General features: G+C 58.0%; 2 protein-coding genes across 2 annotated transcripts; both read left to right on the forward strand.

Annotated features, from left to right (window-relative positions):
- Window positions 1-2,461: 2,461 nt before the first annotated feature.
- LOC128817466 (uncharacterized) lies at window positions 2,462-5,670 on the forward strand. The gene is made up of 7 exons (XM_053995950.1): window positions 2,462-3,446; window positions 3,598-3,819; window positions 3,914-4,017; window positions 4,110-4,160; window positions 4,269-4,635; window positions 5,003-5,179; window positions 5,480-5,670. Exons 1-7 carry the CDS (start codon window positions 2,462-2,464, stop codon window positions 5,581-5,583), a joined length of 2,010 nt encoding a protein of 669 aa, XP_053851925.1. The 3' UTR covers window positions 5,584-5,670.
- A 3,626-nt stretch (window positions 5,671-9,296) lies between these two features.
- Window positions 9,297-12,505, forward strand: LOC128817467 (uncharacterized). The gene is made up of 7 exons (XM_053995951.1): window positions 9,297-10,281; window positions 10,433-10,654; window positions 10,749-10,852; window positions 10,945-10,995; window positions 11,104-11,470; window positions 11,838-12,014; window positions 12,315-12,505. Exons 1-7 carry the CDS (start codon window positions 9,297-9,299, stop codon window positions 12,416-12,418), a joined length of 2,010 nt encoding a protein of 669 aa, XP_053851926.1. The 3' UTR covers window positions 12,419-12,505.
- Window positions 12,506-17,422: the final 4,917 nt, after the last annotated feature.

Below are 17,422 nucleotides of genomic sequence, written 5' to 3' on the forward strand. Positions count from 1 at the left end.
TAAATAGTTTCTCTTCATAAATGCACACGCTCTTTCATTTCTGTTTTCTTTTCTCATGGCTGCCAACCCTCTTGTACCCTGAATGGCTCTCCAAGGCTCTAGCCAAAGGCCTGGCCCGAGCTGAGATCCTTCCAGCCAAGACCCCGCCCTGAGGGGATGGTGAGAGCTCTGTGTGTCAGCCCCGGCCTGGAGGCTGAGCTGGGAGGGAAAATTAGCCCTTTTCTAACGTCCTGTCAGCGGCGACTGCCAGTTCTCCAAGGGCCATGACACCTTTTCCCCAGGAGCAGGATGCCCGTTGTTACAAAGCTTCCATTTTTGCAAAGGAAACATTTTCAGTTTCATTTTCTCCCTGTAGTAGAAGAAGAAAAATCACTTACAGCTGCTATTGTAAATAAACCAAAAGAATTTCAGACAGGTTTGTTCAAGTAGAAAATTCTACTCCTCGAGGCACAGCCCCACGCTTTTTACAAGCCGTTCATGGAAGGCAGCGTAGAATTTCTTTAAGTAGGAACTGCTGGGTGATGCTTACGGAGATGTATTTTTTCTTTAGGACGCGACTGTCTCCAATAACGGAGAATACTGAAAAAATTACAATGGGTTTTTGGGTTTTTTTTTGGTTTTGGGGTTTTTATTTTTTTTTTTTTTTTTCCCTCATATAAGGGATGAAATACCAGAGCGATACAATAAACTGATAGACGCAGGATATGATGTTTGACAAGCAGACAATGTGACTTTTCTTCACTGGGCAGCAATAAACAACAGACAGGAACTGGTGAAGTGAGCTGGGACGGAGCATCTTTCCCGGGGATCACGGTGCCCTGGATCCCTGGCCTGAAAGCGGGGGCAAGAGCAGGCATCTCAGCCCTGCCCCACGCAGCCAGGGTGTTCCACAGAGCTCCTCCAGAGCTCCGCTCTTGGCCGCCAGGGCGTTAATGAGTGAGGCATTAATGAGGGAAGAGCTAAGGGCGTTAATTGAGGAGGGGCGGGCGGGAGGCGCTCCCAGAGCCGAGGGGGCGGGGCCAGCGCTGAGGGGAAAAAGGGCGGGAAAAGGCTCGGCGCTGCTGAGGGGAAACGTCGGCAAGGAGGGCACAGAGGGATATTGGTGGGGAAAAGGGAGACACAAGAGCTCTTGGCGGCCTGAAACCGCTAACGGTGGCTGGGGAAAGCTCCACACCCTCTCCCCTGCATAGCCCAGCCCCTTACACAGGGGAAGCCCTGGCTAGAATCCAGGGAAAACAGTGCTGTGGATGCAAGGAATCAGGGGCAGCATCTGGGTGGAGAGCGTCCCTCACGGGAGGAACCTCAGTGGAGCCCAGCGAGGCTGGGGCAGGAGGGTCAGACCGAGCAGACAAGGGGGACCCTCTGTCCATGCCAAGGCCCAGGGCGGCCCTATCCCGGGAAGTGCCCGGGCAGCGGATCCTTGAGCTGCTGCACCTTCGCGCTGCCCTGGCTCAGCCCGGAACCCGCTCATTGCCAGGGGGAGCTGGTGGCACTGGGCAGCGGCAGAGGGAAAGAAGCGGAACACGAGGCTCTGTCCTACAGCCACATGGACTGCGATGCCGTGTTCGTGGGCTGTGCCAAATGGCTGCCCTGTTGGGAACACAACCAGAAACCTCCATCTCCATCCTAATTTACTGCTCCAGAAAAAGAAAAATCCCAAACATTGATTCCAAGAGGGATAACTGAGTCTCTCCTCGGCATCTGGAGATCGATTACCTAAATGCAGTCATGAGATTCCTTCAAGTCTCCTCCCTCAGGACCAGTTAAACAGGCAGTGGGGTTAAACCCTTCCCCGCTTCTCCGTTCTAGATCGTCCCGTTGCATGAGAGGCTCTTTTGGTCAACAAAGTCCTAACCTGATGTGAGGCTTTAAGGATTAGTGAGCTGCCTGCCACTGCTCAGTTTCCCATTAAAGCTGTGGCTGCAGCCTCTTGCAAACCACGGCTTCCCTGGGTGCCGAAGGGCGTCCAACGGTGGAGGCACAGTGCTGTGAGGGACAGTGATCTTCCATTTGGGATTGCTGGGGACAACTGGGACCAGAACAATATCCATGGGATGTGGCGTTGGGTGGGATTCATCCCAGTATGTCCCAGTGGGAAGCCCTTAAATCATCTAGCCAAGGTCCTGAAAGCCCAAAAGGAGGTCTACGCTGGGGCAATGTTCTCCAGCTGTATCTGACTCGACAGGAAAGGCTTGGGACTTCCCAGGAAACTCCATCCCTTCAATCTAATCTTGACAGCAGGAAAATGGTGGAGAGGGTCATCCTTGGCACTACTGGGAAGCGATGGAAGGACAGGCCAGCGTCAGCCTGGGCGGGGTGAGGCGGGGCCGTGACGGCACAAAGGGGCCGAGTGAGGCGTGAGGCGGGGCTCTGACGGCACAGGGCTGTCCTGCCACAGCTCTGTGACATCACCGTGCCTATATAAGCCGGGCCAGCCCCCGCGGCTGCCAGTGCAGTCGCGATGGGACGTGCCGGAGCCATGTGTGACGGTGGCGTCCTCATGACCGCGCTTGTCCTGCTGCTGGCCGCTGTGGCTGTCTGGTGGGCCCTCGGCCGCTGGCAACCACGGAGGCGGCAGACAAGGACACCAAAGAGGCGCAAGCGCCCCGGGGTCCGGCCCAGAGGCTCACGGAGGAACCGAGGAGCCCCTGCGGCTCCCAGGCCCTCCAGGCCTCGGCCGACCCCTCGCCAGCGGCCAGGTGCTCCCGCCAGCCCCCTGGACGGCTCCTGCAGCTGCGGCCCCTGCGTGGCAGTGGCCCAACAGCTGCAGGAACTGATGAGCTTGCTCTGGGCTCGCAATGGGACATCTGTGCCGCTCTACGATGGGATGTGGCAGGCCTTGTGGGAAGAACTGGAGGAGCTGGTGAAGCGAGGCCACCTGCCCTGCTGTGGCTCGCCCAGCTCCTTCAGGAGCCCCCATCCCATGAGGAGGCAGCTCCCAGGAAGCTTCTCCATCCCTGGGAGAGCCTCAAGCCTTGCAAGGATGGCACAGACACCCGCCATCCCTGCAAGAAGCTCAGGCTGTCAGGGAACGTCCATCCTGCCAGGAGCCTCGGCTATCTCTGACAGCCTCCATCCCTCAGAGAGGCTCAGTGAGACCTGTCAGCGTGCAGAAGGTGCAGAGCCCGTGGACAGGTCTCCCAGCTCCCTTGGACCCGTCGACGTCAACAAGACGGGCGCAACCCTGAGCGCTGACGTGGCCAGGGAAAGCCCGCGAGTCCAGGTGGGAGCCCAGCCCGATGCAGGGGAGCCATCTCAGGAGCAGGTGGCGGAGCAGCAAGTGTCCTGCAGCCGGCAGTTGCCGGCCCACAGCTCCCAGGACGCTGTGCCGGCGGGCAGCAGCCCGTGCCTGGTGGAGGAGGCCATCCTCCAGAGACCTGGAGACCTCCATCTCCAGGAAGCTGCTCTGACACAGCCACCGACTACCGGGAAGGCCCTAACAGAAGGTGAGATCTTCTGAGGAGCTGCCTGCGGCTCCCCTGGGGCCCTTGGGGGGCATTCCTGGGCCGGGCCAGGGTCTCTGAGCACAGCCTAGTCCCTGGCTGTTCTCAGCGCCTCTGAGGGCACGGCTTCAAAAATCCCCTGTGTGGTTTGCAGCTGCTCCTGGGACCCCCCTGTGCGACACCTCGGGCTGCAGCCCCGGCCGTCCAGAAGAGCAGAGTCCGGCCCAGGACGCCGGGGCCAGCGACGGTGCCGCCGCGCCCCGCTGCCCCGCGGCTCCTGCAGCCGCCTGTGCGTGCTGCCCCGGCCCAGCCCTGCCGCTCACCGGCCCGACGGCTGCAGGGCGGGGGCCGCTGCCCGGCGCGCAGCAGGAAGCAGGTGAGGGCAAGGTGGCCCGCGGTGCCCCGGCCCGCTTGGCTGGCGGGCACGGGGGGCCCTGGGCGCAGGGCTGATGGCTCGCTCTCGGCCGCAGGGCAAAAGAAGGAGCTGCAGGAGCTGTACCTGCTGGGCCCGCAGCTGGGGAGCGGTGGCTTCGGCACCGTTTTCTCGGGGACCCGCCTCTCGGACGGGAGCCCGGTAAGTGGCCGGCAGGGCCGGGCGCGGCCGGAGGGCCAGGGCCGGAGCGGGGCAGGGCTCGAGCTCAGCCCCCCTCTGTCGATGGCTTGCAGGTGGCCATCAAGCACGTGGCCCGGGAGAGCGTCCTGCAGTGGGACGAGCGGGTGAGTGAGCGGGGCCTGCGGGCCAGAGCGGGTCGTGGCGGGCAGGGGGCAGCGGAGGCACAGGGTAGCTCCAGCTGGCCTGCTGGAGGCATTGTCTTTTCCTCACAGCCCGACGGCAGCCGTGTTCCAATGGAGGTCGTGCTGATGGAGAAGGTGGGCTCTGGCTGCCGCAGCATCATCCAGCTCCTGGACTGGTTCGAGCTGCCTGACAGCTTCGTGCTGGTGCTGGAGCGCCCGGAGCGGTCGCAGGATCTCCTGCAGCTCCTGCAGGAGCAGGAGTTCCTGAGCGAGGAGGCGGCGCGCTGGCTTTTCTGCCAGGTGCTGGAGGCCGTGCGGCACTGCACCGCCTGCGGCGTCCTGCACCGGGACATCAAGCCAGAGAACCTCCTCGTGGACCCGGAGAGCGGCGACCTGAAGCTCATCGACTTCGGTTGCGGCACCTTCCTCCAGGAGCGGGCCTTCACTCAATTTGCCGGTGAGCCCACGGCCCGGGCCCTGCTCCCAGCGCCAGGCACTGCATGGCCCCGTTCCCTCCGGGGCGGTGGGGCGCGGCATTCAGCCGGCTGCCGGCTGCCCCGCGGCGCGGGGCAGATGCCGTGCCCCAGGAGCCGGCCGCAGGCTCTGCTGACAGAGGGGGGCTGCAAAAGCCAGGCCCCACCCCTCAGCTCGGCAGGGCTGTAGGGCTTGGGCTGCTCCGCTGGCCTTCTCTGCCTTGCCGAGCGGTTTCCTGGCTTCGGCCAATTCTCTGGGCGATGCAGGGTGGCCTTGGGGGGGAAGTTGTGTCCGTCCAGGCTCTGGAAGGCAGCAGCCTGCGCCCGGACAGCGCCGCCTGTCTCCCCTAGGAACACGCACGTACTGCCCACCCGAGTGGATCTGCCAGGGCTGCTACCACGGCCATGCGGCGACCATCTGGTCCCTGGGGGTGCTGCTCTATGTCATGGTCTGCGGGTGCCTCCCCTTCGAGGACGACCGTGAGATCCTGCTGGGGGAGCTTATCTTCAGGCCGCAGGTCTCTCCAGGTTGGTAGCCGGCCTCAAGAAGGCGGCCTTTGGCAGATGGCAGCACGCAGCCCAGCCGGGCCCTCACGCAGCAGCTCGGCGGGACGTCGGTGCGCCCTCAAGGGCCGGCTGCGGGAGGTGGCCCGTGACGGGCTGGGTGTGGCACGCTCGGCTGAAGGAGGTGGCCGTGTCCTGCCGTGCCGCTGTGCCGCAAAGGGCAGCTCTGAGCGCACGCAGCCTGGCCCGGGTTCTGCAGGCGCCGGGAGCAGCCGGGCAGGAGCCTTCTGCCGCTGACCGGCGCTTTCTGCCTTCTCTCCCCAGAGTGCCGACATCTGATCCGCTGGTGTTTGGCCCAGCACCCCGCCGACCGGCCGCAGCTGGACGACATCTTGCGCCACCCTTGGGTGTGGGCCGGCTGCCTTTGATGCCTTGCTGGCGCCTCTGCAGCCCCCAGCTACCGAGTCCCACGCAGGACTGAGGGCCGGAAAAACAAAACAACCACCAACCCGTTGCGGGCTCTCCAGTCTGGTCCTTGTTAGCAACTTCTGCTGGAGAAACCTCTTGGGAAAAGGGGCAATCAGAGTCTTCCCTTCCCTTTGTCAAGCTTCCATGCCTCTCCTCCACGTAGGTGGTTTTTTGTGTCTTCAAGCTCAGGTTGTAGTGCAGGTAGGAGGGGCTTTAACAAGGCCAGAAGGGCAACAGCGGAACAACAGCTGCCCTTTCAAACTGATCTGGCCGCTTGCTTGGGGTCCCCTGAAGTGAAACATGGGCCCGTCTGTGGATTCCAGCGCCGAGTGGGCGGCAGGAACAGAGACGTTGCTCCGCTGCTAAGGCTGTGAGAACAAGCAGAAGCGTCAAAGCGTCCTTTTCCGTTGAGCCCTGATGGACTCTTCCTCTTTCTTCCCCTCAAATCATCAGCAGGAAAATGCAGCCCAGTCTGTCTCCATTCAGGCGACAGCAGCCTCCAAGGGAGCTGTGCGGGGCTGGGCAGATGCCAAAAGGAACCCTAGGACAGACGGACACGCCCCAGCAGGCTCAGCCTCCCGTCTTGGGGCGGGGAACGTGCGTGAGGAGAGCCCTGCAGCGGAGGAAGGAGCCCCGGAGAAAGTCATCCCTGGGGACTCCAAGGGAAACCCCCCGGTGTTAGCAGCCCTGAACCCTGCTGTCTCCCGTTGAGGACTCGTGTTCTGGAAGGGAGCGATTCTCGAGACCTTTGTTACAGCCTGTAGCCCAGAGCTTTAGGACTTTGGGTGGAAGGAGTGGCATTTCTAGCCAGCTCCCTTCTGGAGACTTGGCTATTGTAACAAAGAATCACTGGATGCCCATAGCACCTCCTGACCAGCAAGGGAGGGGTCTCCCTGCACTTGTGCACCCCAAATGGCATGTTTTTGTCAGCTCTGAATTTCCCCTTCTCTGCTTCACCTTCAGGATAAGGAGAAAACCTGACTTTGTCTCTTAGCTTTCCTGCTCATTCACAGGGGAAGGCAGATGACATCCTGGACTTGCTCCCATGGCCTTGGGTCCACTGTGCCCCCCAAAAATATCTTCCTCTCCCCTAAAAACAACTGATGGAGAGTGCACCAACCGCTCTAGTTACAGAAATGCACCCAGGTGCCAGCTACTAATCTCTGCTACCTTCTCTCTACTGCCCTGACCTACCAACACAGCGTTTGGTAGTAAATAGTTTCTCTTCATAAATGCACACGCTCTTTCATTTCTGTTTTCTTTTCTCATGGCTGCCAACCCTCTTGTACCCTGAATGGCTCTCCAAGGCTCTAGCCAAAGGCCTGGCCCGAGCTGAGATCCTTCCAGCCAAGACCCCGCCCTGAGGGGATGGTGAGAGCTCTGTGTGTCAGCCCCGGCCTGGAGGCTGAGCTGGGAGGGAAAATTAGCCCTTTTCTAACGTCCTGTCAGCGGCGACTGCCAGTTCTCCAAGGGCCATGACACCTTTTCCCCAGGAGCAGGATGCCCGTTGTTACAAAGCTTCCATTTTTGCAAAGGAAACATTTTCAGTTTCATTTTCTCCCTGTAGTAGAAGAAGAAAAATCACTTACAGCTGCTATTGTAAATAAACCAAAAGAATTTCAGACAGGTTTGTTCAAGTAGAAAATTCTACTCCTCGAGGCACAGCCCCACGCTTTTTACAAGCCGTTCATGGAAGGCAGCGTAGAATTTCTTTAAGTAGGAACTGCTGGGTGATGCTTACGGAGATGTATTTTTTCTTTAGGACGCGACTGTCTCCAATAACGGAGAATACTGAAAAAATTACAATGGGTTTTTGGTTTTTTTTTTGGTTTTGGGGTTTTTATTTTTTTTTTTTTTTTTCCCTCATATAAGGGATGAAATACCAGAGCGATACAATAAACTGATAGACGCAGGATATGATGTTTGACAAGCAGACAATGTGACTTTTCTTCACTGGGCAGCAATAAACAACAGACAGGAACTGGTGAAGTGAGCTGGGACGGAGCATCTTTCCCGGGGATCACGGTGCCCTGGATCCCTGGCCTGAAAGCGGGGGCAAGAGCAGGCATCTCAGCCCTGCCCCACGCAGCCAGGGTGTTCCACAGAGCTCCTCCAGAGCTCCGCTCTTGGCCGCCAGGGCGTTAATGAGTGAGGCATTAATGAGGGAAGAGCTAAGGGCGTTAATTGAGGAGGGGCGGGCGGGAGGCGCTCCCAGAGCCGAGGGGGCGGGGCCAGCGCTGAGGGGAAAAAGGGCGGGAAAAGGCTCGGCGCTGCTGAGGGGAAACGTCGGCAAGGAGGGCACAGAGGGATATTGGTGGGGAAAAGGGAGACACAAGAGCTCTTGGCGGCCTGAAACCGCTAACGGTGGCTGGGGAAAGCTCCACACCCTCTCCCCTGCATAGCCCAGCCCCTTACACAGGGGAAGCCCTGGCTAGAATCCAGGGAAAACAGTGCTGTGGATGCAAGGAATCAGGGGCAGCATCTGGGTGGAGAGCGTCCCTCACGGGAGGAACCTCAGTGGAGCCCAGCGAGGCTGGGGCAGGAGGGTCAGACCGAGCAGACAAGGGGGACCCTCTGTCCATGCCAAGGCCCAGGGCGGCCCTATCCCGGGAAGTGCCCGGGCAGCGGATCCTTGAGCTGCTGCACCTTCGCGCTGCCCTGGCTCAGCCCGGAACCCGCTCATTGCCAGGGGGAGCTGGTGGCACTGGGCAGCGGCAGAGGGAAAGAAGCGGAACACGAGGCTCTGTCCTACAGCCACATGGACTGCGATGCCGTGTTCGTGGGCTGTGCCAAATGGCTGCCCTGTTGGGAACACAACCAGAAACCTCCATCTCCATCCTAATTTACTGCTCCAGAAAAAGAAAAATCCCAAACATTGATTCCAAGAGGGATAACTGAGTCTCTCCTCGGCATCTGGAGATCGATTACCTAAATGCAGTCATGAGATTCCTTCAAGTCTCCTCCCTCAGGACCAGTTAAACAGGCAGTGGGGTTAAACCCTTCCCCGCTTCTCCGTTCTAGATCGTCCCGTTGCATGAGAGGCTCTTTTGGTCAACAAAGTCCTAACCTGATGTGAGGCTTTAAGGATTAGTGAGCTGCCTGCCACTGCTCAGTTTCCCATTAAAGCTGTGGCTGCAGCCTCTTGCAAACCACGGCTTCCCTGGGTGCCGAAGGGCGTCCAACGGTGGAGGCACAGTGCTGTGAGGGACAGTGATCTTCCATTTGGGATTGCTGGGGACAACTGGGACCAGAACAATATCCATGGGATGTGGCGTTGGGTGGGATTCATCCCAGTATGTCCCAGTGGGAAGCCCTTAAATCATCTAGCCAAGGTCCTGAAAGCCCAAAAGGAGGTCTACGCTGGGGCAATGTTCTCCAGCTGTATCTGACTCGACAGGAAAGGCTTGGGACTTCCCAGGAAACTCCATCCCTTCAATCTAATCTTGACAGCAGGAAAATGGTGGAGAGGGTCATCCTTGGCACTACTGGGAAGCGATGGAAGGACAGGCCAGCGTCAGCCTGGGCGGGGTGAGGCGGGGCCGTGACGGCACAAAGGGGCCGAGTGAGGCGTGAGGCGGGGCTCTGACGGCACAGGGCTGTCCTGCCACAGCTCTGTGACATCACCGTGCCTATATAAGCCGGGCCAGCCCCCGCGGCTGCCAGTGCAGTCGCGATGGGACGTGCCGGAGCCATGTGTGACGGTGGCGTCCTCATGACCGCGCTTGTCCTGCTGCTGGCCGCTGTGGCTGTCTGGTGGGCCCTCGGCCGCTGGCAACCACGGAGGCGGCAGACAAGGACACCAAAGAGGCGCAAGCGCCCCGGGGTCCGGCCCAGAGGCTCACGGAGGAACCGAGGAGCCCCTGCGGCTCCCAGGCCCTCCAGGCCTCGGCCGACCCCTCGCCAGCGGCCAGGTGCTCCCGCCAGCCCCCTGGACGGCTCCTGCAGCTGCGGCCCCTGCGTGGCAGTGGCCCAACAGCTGCAGGAACTGATGAGCTTGCTCTGGGCTCGCAATGGGACATCTGTGCCGCTCTACGATGGGATGTGGCAGGCCTTGTGGGAAGAACTGGAGGAGCTGGTGAAGCGAGGCCACCTGCCCTGCTGTGGCTCGCCCAGCTCCTTCAGGAGCCCCCATCCCATGAGGAGGCAGCTCCCAGGAAGCTTCTCCATCCCTGGGAGAGCCTCAAGCCTTGCAAGGATGGCACAGACACCCGCCATCCCTGCAAGAAGCTCAGGCTGTCAGGGAACGTCCATCCTGCCAGGAGCCTCGGCTATCTCTGACAGCCTCCATCCCTCAGAGAGGCTCAGTGAGACCTGTCAGCGTGCAGAAGGTGCAGAGCCCGTGGACAGGTCTCCCAGCTCCCTTGGACCCGTCGACGTCAACAAGACGGGCGCAACCCTGAGCGCTGACGTGGCCAGGGAAAGCCCGCGAGTCCAGGTGGGAGCCCAGCCCGATGCAGGGGAGCCATCTCAGGAGCAGGTGGCGGAGCAGCAAGTGTCCTGCAGCCGGCAGTTGCCGGCCCACAGCTCCCAGGACGCTGTGCCGGCGGGCAGCAGCCCGTGCCTGGTGGAGGAGGCCATCCTCCAGAGACCTGGAGACCTCCATCTCCAGGAAGCTGCTCTGACACAGCCACCGACTACCGGGAAGGCCCTAACAGAAGGTGAGATCTTCTGAGGAGCTGCCTGCGGCTCCCCTGGGGCCCTTGGGGGGCATTCCTGGGCCGGGCCAGGGTCTCTGAGCACAGCCTAGTCCCTGGCTGTTCTCAGCGCCTCTGAGGGCACGGCTTCAAAAATCCCCTGTGTGGTTTGCAGCTGCTCCTGGGACCCCCCTGTGCGACACCTCGGGCTGCAGCCCCGGCCGTCCAGAAGAGCAGAGTCCGGCCCAGGACGCCGGGGCCAGCGACGGTGCCGCCGCGCCCCGCTGCCCCGCGGCTCCTGCAGCCGCCTGTGCGTGCTGCCCCGGCCCAGCCCTGCCGCTCACCGGCCCGACGGCTGCAGGGCGGGGGCCGCTGCCCGGCGCGCAGCAGGAAGCAGGTGAGGGCAAGGTGGCCCGCGGTGCCCCGGCCCGCTTGGCTGGCGGGCACGGGGGGCCCTGGGCGCAGGGCTGATGGCTCGCTCTCGGCCGCAGGGCAAAAGAAGGAGCTGCAGGAGCTGTACCTGCTGGGCCCGCAGCTGGGGAGCGGTGGCTTCGGCACCGTTTTCTCGGGGACCCGCCTCTCGGACGGGAGCCCGGTAAGTGGCCGGCAGGGCCGGGCGCGGCCGGAGGGCCAGGGCCGGAGCGGGGCAGGGCTCGAGCTCAGCCCCCCTCTGTCGATGGCTTGCAGGTGGCCATCAAGCACGTGGCCCGGGAGAGCGTCCTGCAGTGGGACGAGCGGGTGAGTGAGCGGGGCCTGCGGGCCAGAGCGGGTCGTGGCGGGCAGGGGGCAGCGGAGGCACAGGGTAGCTCCAGCTGGCCTGCTGGAGGCATTGTCTTTTCCTCACAGCCCGACGGCAGCCGTGTTCCAATGGAGGTCGTGCTGATGGAGAAGGTGGGCTCTGGCTGCCGCAGCATCATCCAGCTCCTGGACTGGTTCGAGCTGCCTGACAGCTTCGTGCTGGTGCTGGAGCGCCCGGAGCGGTCGCAGGATCTCCTGCAGCTCCTGCAGGAGCAGGAGTTCCTGAGCGAGGAGGCGGCGCGCTGGCTTTTCTGCCAGGTGCTGGAGGCCGTGCGGCACTGCACCGCCTGCGGCGTCCTGCACCGGGACATCAAGCCAGAGAACCTCCTCGTGGACCCGGAGAGCGGCGACCTGAAGCTCATCGACTTCGGTTGCGGCACCTTCCTCCAGGAGCGGGCCTTCACTCAATTTGCCGGTGAGCCCGCGGCCCGGGCCCTGCTCCCAGCGCCAGGCACTGCATGGCCCCGTTCCCTCCGGGGCGGTGGGGCGCGGCATTCAGCCGGCTGCCGGCTGCCCCGCGGCGCGGGGCAGATGCCGTGCCCCAGGAGCCGGCCGCAGGCTCTGCTGACAGAGGGGGGCTGCAAAAGCCAGGCCCCACCCCTCAGCTCGGCAGGGCTGTAGGGCTTGGGCTGCTCCGCTGGCCTTCTCTGCCTTGCCGAGCGGTTTCCTGGCTTCGGCCAATTCTCTGGGCGATGCAGGGTGGCCTTGGGGGGGAAGTTGTGTCCGTCCAGGCTCTGGAAGGCAGCAGCCTGCGCCCGGACAGCGCCGCCTGTCTCCCCTAGGAACACGCACGTACTGCCCACCCGAGTGGATCTGCCAGGGCTGCTACCACGGCCATGCGGCGACCATCTGGTCCCTGGGGGTGCTGCTCTATGTCATGGTCTGCGGGTGCCTCCCCTTCGAGGACGACCGTGAGATCCTGCTGGGGGAGCTTATCTTCAGGCCGCAGGTCTCTCCAGGTTGGTAGCCGGCCTCAAGAAGGCGGCCTTTGGCAGATGGCAGCACGCAGCCCAGCCGGGCCCTCACGCAGCAGCTCGGCGGGACGTCGGTGCGCCCTCAAGGGCCGGCTGCGGGAGGTGGCCCGTGACGGGCTGGGTGTGGCACGCTCGGCTGAAGGAGGTGGCCGTGTCCTGCCGTGCCGCTGTGCCGCAAAGGGCAGCTCTGAGCGCACGCAGCCTGGCCCGGGTTCTGCAGGCGCCGGGAGCAGCCGGGCAGGAGCCTTCTGCCGCTGACCGGCGCTTTCTGCCTTCTCTCCCCAGAGTGCCGACATCTGATCCGCTGGTGTTTGGCCCAGCACCCCGCCGACCGGCCGCAGCTGGACGACATCTTGCGCCACCCTTGGGTGTGGGCCGGCTGCCTTTGATGCCTTGCTGGCGCCTCTGCAGCCCCCAGCTACCGAGTCCCACGCAGGACTGAGGGCCGGAAAAACAAAACAACCACCAACCCGTTGCGGGCTCTCCAGTCTGGTCCTTGTTAGCAACTTCTGCTGGAGAAACCTCTTGGGAAAAGGGGCAATCAGAGTCTTCCCTTCCCTTTGTCAAGCTTTTCGTGCCTTTCCTCAATATTGTAGATTTATCTGTCAGGGTGCAGAGAGAGGAATCTCTTAGGTCTGGACTGCCTGCTCCCTCATAGGCACCGGTGTCAGCAAGACCTGTTCAGTCCTGAGGATGCAGATAGCCAGGAAAAGACTGAAATCAAAGAAGCGAACCCAGCCCATAGCAGTACCGTAATCCTAGAAGGATGTGTCCCAGGAGCAAATATCCTGGTGCTGCAGTTCCCAGTCCATGACTGTGAGGAAAATGCAGCTGTGCCATAGGAGTAGCGCCTTGATGTGGTGCTGTATAGTATCCTGCAGCAGCAAAGGCAGGTGTCCATATCCAGCTCACGCTCTGGAGCAGGCAATGAAGGAGGAGGACAAGAGGAAGATCTCCACAATTGGGTTACTCATGGCGAGATTCTCCACCACTCCCAGTGCCTTCATGAGAGCTGCTGGACCAGATATGGAGGAAGCCCTTAGGACAGGACTTCCTGCTCCCTCAGAGCCATGGCTGTCTGTAAAAGCTGCTCATCCCTGAGGATTCAGATGGCCAGGAAATGCCTGGAAGTAAAAAGGAGAGCCCAGCCCTCTCCAAGAAGCTGTTCCCAGAGGCAAGCGTTCCAGCAGCAAGTGTTCTGGAGCTGCCAGTTCCCTGTCCATGGCTCCCAGGATGCTGTGGCTAAATTTAAGGAAAAATACAGACCCCCTTCAACCCTGCCCCAAAAGGGCAAAAGGATGGAGACTCCTGAGCCACCTGAAAGGGGAGAGTGGACGAAGTTTCCCTGGTTCCCCATAGGGCAGATGAGGATGAGACCACCCAAACCTCCCTAGGGAAGAGGAGAATGGAGACCCTCCCCAACCCCCTTCAGAAGAGAGAAGCACAGAGACCTTATCATTTTCCTTTTTCCTTTTTATATTTTTTTCTTTTTCTTTTATTTGTTTTCTCATATTTCTCTATAAACACCTCAAAGAAATTATCCTTCAGTGCTTCTGTATTATACAATGCTTAGGATCTGATCTCTCCCTGTGAGGATGGGAAGGCCCTGGCACTGGTGTCCCAGAGCAGCTATGGCTGCCCCATCCCTGTCCAAAGCCAGGTTGGATGGGGCTTGGAGCATCTTGGTGTGGAAAACCAGGGCACCGGGAATATTTCTCTGTTTGCTCTGGGGTGTCCTGACCCCCAGGGGAGCACTGACTTTGACCCTCATTCATGGAGAAAACTTCCAAAGCCTCAGGGTAAACTAGAAACCACAAAAGTGTGAAATAGATTGTAGAGATTGTAGATAGTAGTATAGTATGTCACATGGGTGAGAAATTTTGGTTTTAGGATTTTTAGTATGTTATAGATGGGTTCAAGATGGAGGATATAGGGTGTTATCTTGAGTTCCTTTCTTCTTTCTTCTTCTTCCTCTTTCTTCTTGGGTTTAGGTGGTGTCTTGTAATTGGGTAGAAAAATCTGCATTGCAAGTCTTTAGGGGTCAGTTATTGGGTTAGAAAGGAAAATAATTTAGGTGTCACTTCTTAACTGGGTAGCTTAGTTTTTTATTAGACTTAAAAGGCCTTGTAACAAGAGATTGTTAGCCATTTTTGTGCTGTTTTTCCTGCATGCAGTCTGGTGCAGACAATGTGCTGAAGTTTTGATAAGATAACAATAAACAGAGGCTGAAGACCGAAAAAGTCCAATGCGTCTCTCATTCCTGATGCAGAACTGCTCCAGGAGGGTCTCCCCTGCCAGGGGAGCCCCCAGGGAGTTGTCCAACTTGGGGCCCACAAACTCACATCCTGGGATTGTGGAAGCTGTCCCTGCCCATGGCAGGGGATGAAACGAGATGAGCTTAAAATCCCTCCCACCCCAAACCATTCTGGGACTCTGTGTTCTGCTCAAACACACAATAGGTCCCAATAGCTGCCAATGCCAAACCTACCTGTTAATTGATGGATAAATAAATTCCTGGCAACCACCACCACAAAAGGAAGGAAAATAGCTCCATCAGAGGGACCGGCAGAGCCTGAGGTTGGAAACAGGGACATCAAGGGTTCCTTACTGCACAAGCACTCTTCCTGCTATTGCCCACTCCAGATGGATTCATACCCCAGCATTTTGTCAGGGAGTAAATACCCCAGCTCTTTGTCAGGGAGTAAATAAAATACTGAAAGCCAATAATTGCTGGTTCCCTGGGAATGCAGTGTCCTGGTGAGGTCATGTCACTGCCACCACAGCACATCCAGCCCTGACATGGTCAGTGACATGTCCCAGGCCACTACATGCCTCTGGAGCTCACGGTCATTTAGGATCTTGCTGGGGACTCAATTTGGGGTTGGATCCAGCCAGGTAAATGGCTTGAAAGCTGCTCCCCCTAATTTTCTTGTAAGTGGGCTATGTATCAAAATGGATTTCTAGAGGAGTAAATTATAATTTAGTGCTTATTATAATATTCATTAAGAGCTGGTGTCTGCTGTAGTGTTACACCAAATACTAATTATTAGAAATTAAGGTGACAGGAGGGAATAATATTCTGAATTGTGTAAATGGGAGTAATAACAGCCTAGGAAGGATAAGCAGACAAAGCAGCAGGAGAATTTCCTTTCTATAGGGAAATCAGGGGTAATGGAATCCCCATTAGCCCAGCACTGGGAGGCATGGCTGCCCAGGAAGGGGCTGTGGGCAGGGGACAAAATTAATCAGAGTTACAAAAACACCAAGCAGAGGGGTCATAGCTGTGACCATTGGGTTCAAAGTGTTCAGTTTTGGGGCATCACCACCTGGCAGGATCCATCCAGTGGATTGACCTCCAAAGGCTCCATCTTGCCTCAATGTTATTTTTCTAGTTGTTTTGCTTGGTTTGTTCATTTTTTTTTATTCCTCTTCAAGCTGAAATTAAATTCCTACAATGATTTTGTCCCAACCTAATCTAGCAAAAGGTGTCTCCGCTCATGGCAGGGAATAGATGATCTTTAAGGTCCTTTCCAACCCAAAGCCAACTGCAGTAGGGGTGAGATGGATACAGAGCAGGATGAACAGCCAGGGAAATAGCCAAAGCCATGCAGAGCTGTGTGAGTGACATAGTTTTTCCAGTCCCCAGCAAAGGAGAATCATAAACTTCACCCTTTATTGTTGTCCGTGCTGTTCCACACCAAGCACAGCTGTCTCCAAGGCCTCCCTCCAGCAGAACCTTTATAAATCATATTCCCTCTCCCCCGTGGTTTAATTAGGGGGAAAAAAAGAATCTCATATGTGAAAGTGATTCTTTTGTTGCCAGACATTTTCAGGTTTTCCATTTTCTTCTCCTTGAGTAGGAAAAAGTCATTTACCATGTTCTTTTCTAACAGTTTCCAGGGATGTCCCACAAACACGGCCAGGAGTCACCAGCAGCCAAGCCCTGACTGAGTTTCTTTGCTTGAGTAAATCAATGTTTAGCCACTAATGGGAGCTGAATGCCCATTTTCCATGCCCCGTTTATTTTATTGCCAGGGCTGGGGTGCAGAGGAGGCAGCACTGGGGCAGCTCTCTGGAAATCCCAGTGAGCACTCGGAATGTTCACTCCCATCCCGTGTTATGGTGTGTGATGTGCAAACACATTAGGGAAGAGCCGCTGCACTCACCAGCTGGAATAACTCACAGTGCCTGGCTCTCTCTCTGCCCATCTCTATTATTTTTTATTTGAAGTTTCCACAGGGTTGTTTTAAGGATGGGGGTTGCTCATGCTCAGTTTGCGCCAGCAAAAGTCCCCGTGGAAGAAATTTTTTTGCCACAACAGGGTATTTTTTCATTTTTAGAATGAAAAGGTATCTTTTTCCCTGCCCTGTTGGTCCCTTCAGCCTTGCTGTGGGATGTGGACAGGGATGGGAGCCCTGAGCCACCACAAGACAGCAAAGGCAGGAACTGACCCACCACCAGCTTGAGGTGAAGTGATTAAAGCTTGTGGCTGCCACCAGCATCTCCTGCCTGTAATTAATTCTTTTAATAAGGAGGCATATGGTAACCCCCTCCTCCCCCCGGCATTTTGCCAGGTGTGGGTTCATTAACGGCTGCTAATTACACCATGGTGTGGGTTCATTAACGGCTGCTAATTACACCATTATTCAGCGTCTAAGTCAAGGAGAGCTACACCGATCCAACTGCCTGTGAATGCTGCCAAAAATATCTTAGGTTTAAATTTTCTGTTTTCTCCTTATACAGGGAACTGAAGCCCTGGGGGTTTGCAGGGCAAACCAGAATCCCTGGGACACAGAGCCAGTGCCTTCCCTGCTTTACCTGACCCCTCTCCGTGCACAGGGCCTGCAAATCCGGCTGCACTACTCCTCCTCACAGCCAGAATATGCTTTTATTCCCAGGGGTGAGTTTTGTTGGAAGTCTGATTGTCCCAGGAACTGTAGAGGGACTTGAAGCCATTCTCTATCTGATGGAGCATCCAGCTGCCAGGACATCCTCAGCCCCATGGATCCTCAGGGTTCCTCCTGTGTGTCCCAGACTATGAGGGCATTATCCTGGCAGGAAAACCAGTGGCTTTGCTCCCCTCAGACATCAGCTCTGCTGCTGGGGTGTTCATTGCACCAAGTGCTTGACATCAAGGCTCTTTCTCCTGAAAAAGGCTCTTGGAAATGTTTTACCAACAGCTGGTTACAGTTTTTACATTTGGTATTATGAAGTACCTCACTCCCAGCCTGGGGCTCTGAGTATTCCAGCTCCATGCAAGTACTGGGAGAAAATGAGCATTAAAATAATCCATCTGGAAGTTCTCCCCCTCCTTTCCAAGCCAGTTCCAGGTCCTGCTCCTGCATTAGCCTGATGCTACCCTGTCTGTGCCTGCCTTGTCACCAATGGGACCA

Source organism: Vidua macroura, chromosome 20 (genome assembly GCF_024509145.1).
Source record: "Vidua macroura isolate BioBank_ID:100142 chromosome 20, ASM2450914v1, whole genome shotgun sequence".
Classification (NCBI taxonomy): domain Eukaryota; kingdom Metazoa; phylum Chordata; class Aves; order Passeriformes; family Viduidae; genus Vidua; species Vidua macroura.

What these genes read in the sequence shown, in the direction of transcription:
- LOC128817466 (XM_053995950.1), top strand. Translation starts at nt 2,462, where the DNA reads ATGGGACGTGCCGGAGCCATGTGTGACGGTGGCGTCCTCATGACCGCG. An exon ending in CGGGAAGGCCCTAACAGAAG is followed by an intron (nt 3,447 to 3,597) that starts GTGAGATCTTCT and finishes TGTGGTTTGCAG; the next exon opens with CTGCTCCTGGGACCCCCCTG. An exon ending in TCCTGCAGTGGGACGAGCGG is followed by an intron (nt 4,161 to 4,268) that starts GTGAGTGAGCGG and finishes TTTTCCTCACAG; the next exon opens with CCCGACGGCAGCCGTGTTCC.
- LOC128817467 (XM_053995951.1), top strand. Translation starts at nt 9,297, where the DNA reads ATGGGACGTGCCGGAGCCATGTGTGACGGTGGCGTCCTCATGACCGCG. An exon ending in CGGGAAGGCCCTAACAGAAG is followed by an intron (nt 10,282 to 10,432) that starts GTGAGATCTTCT and finishes TGTGGTTTGCAG; the next exon opens with CTGCTCCTGGGACCCCCCTG. An exon ending in GGCCTTCACTCAATTTGCCG is followed by an intron (nt 11,471 to 11,837) that starts GTGAGCCCGCGG and finishes TGTCTCCCCTAG; the next exon opens with GAACACGCACGTACTGCCCA.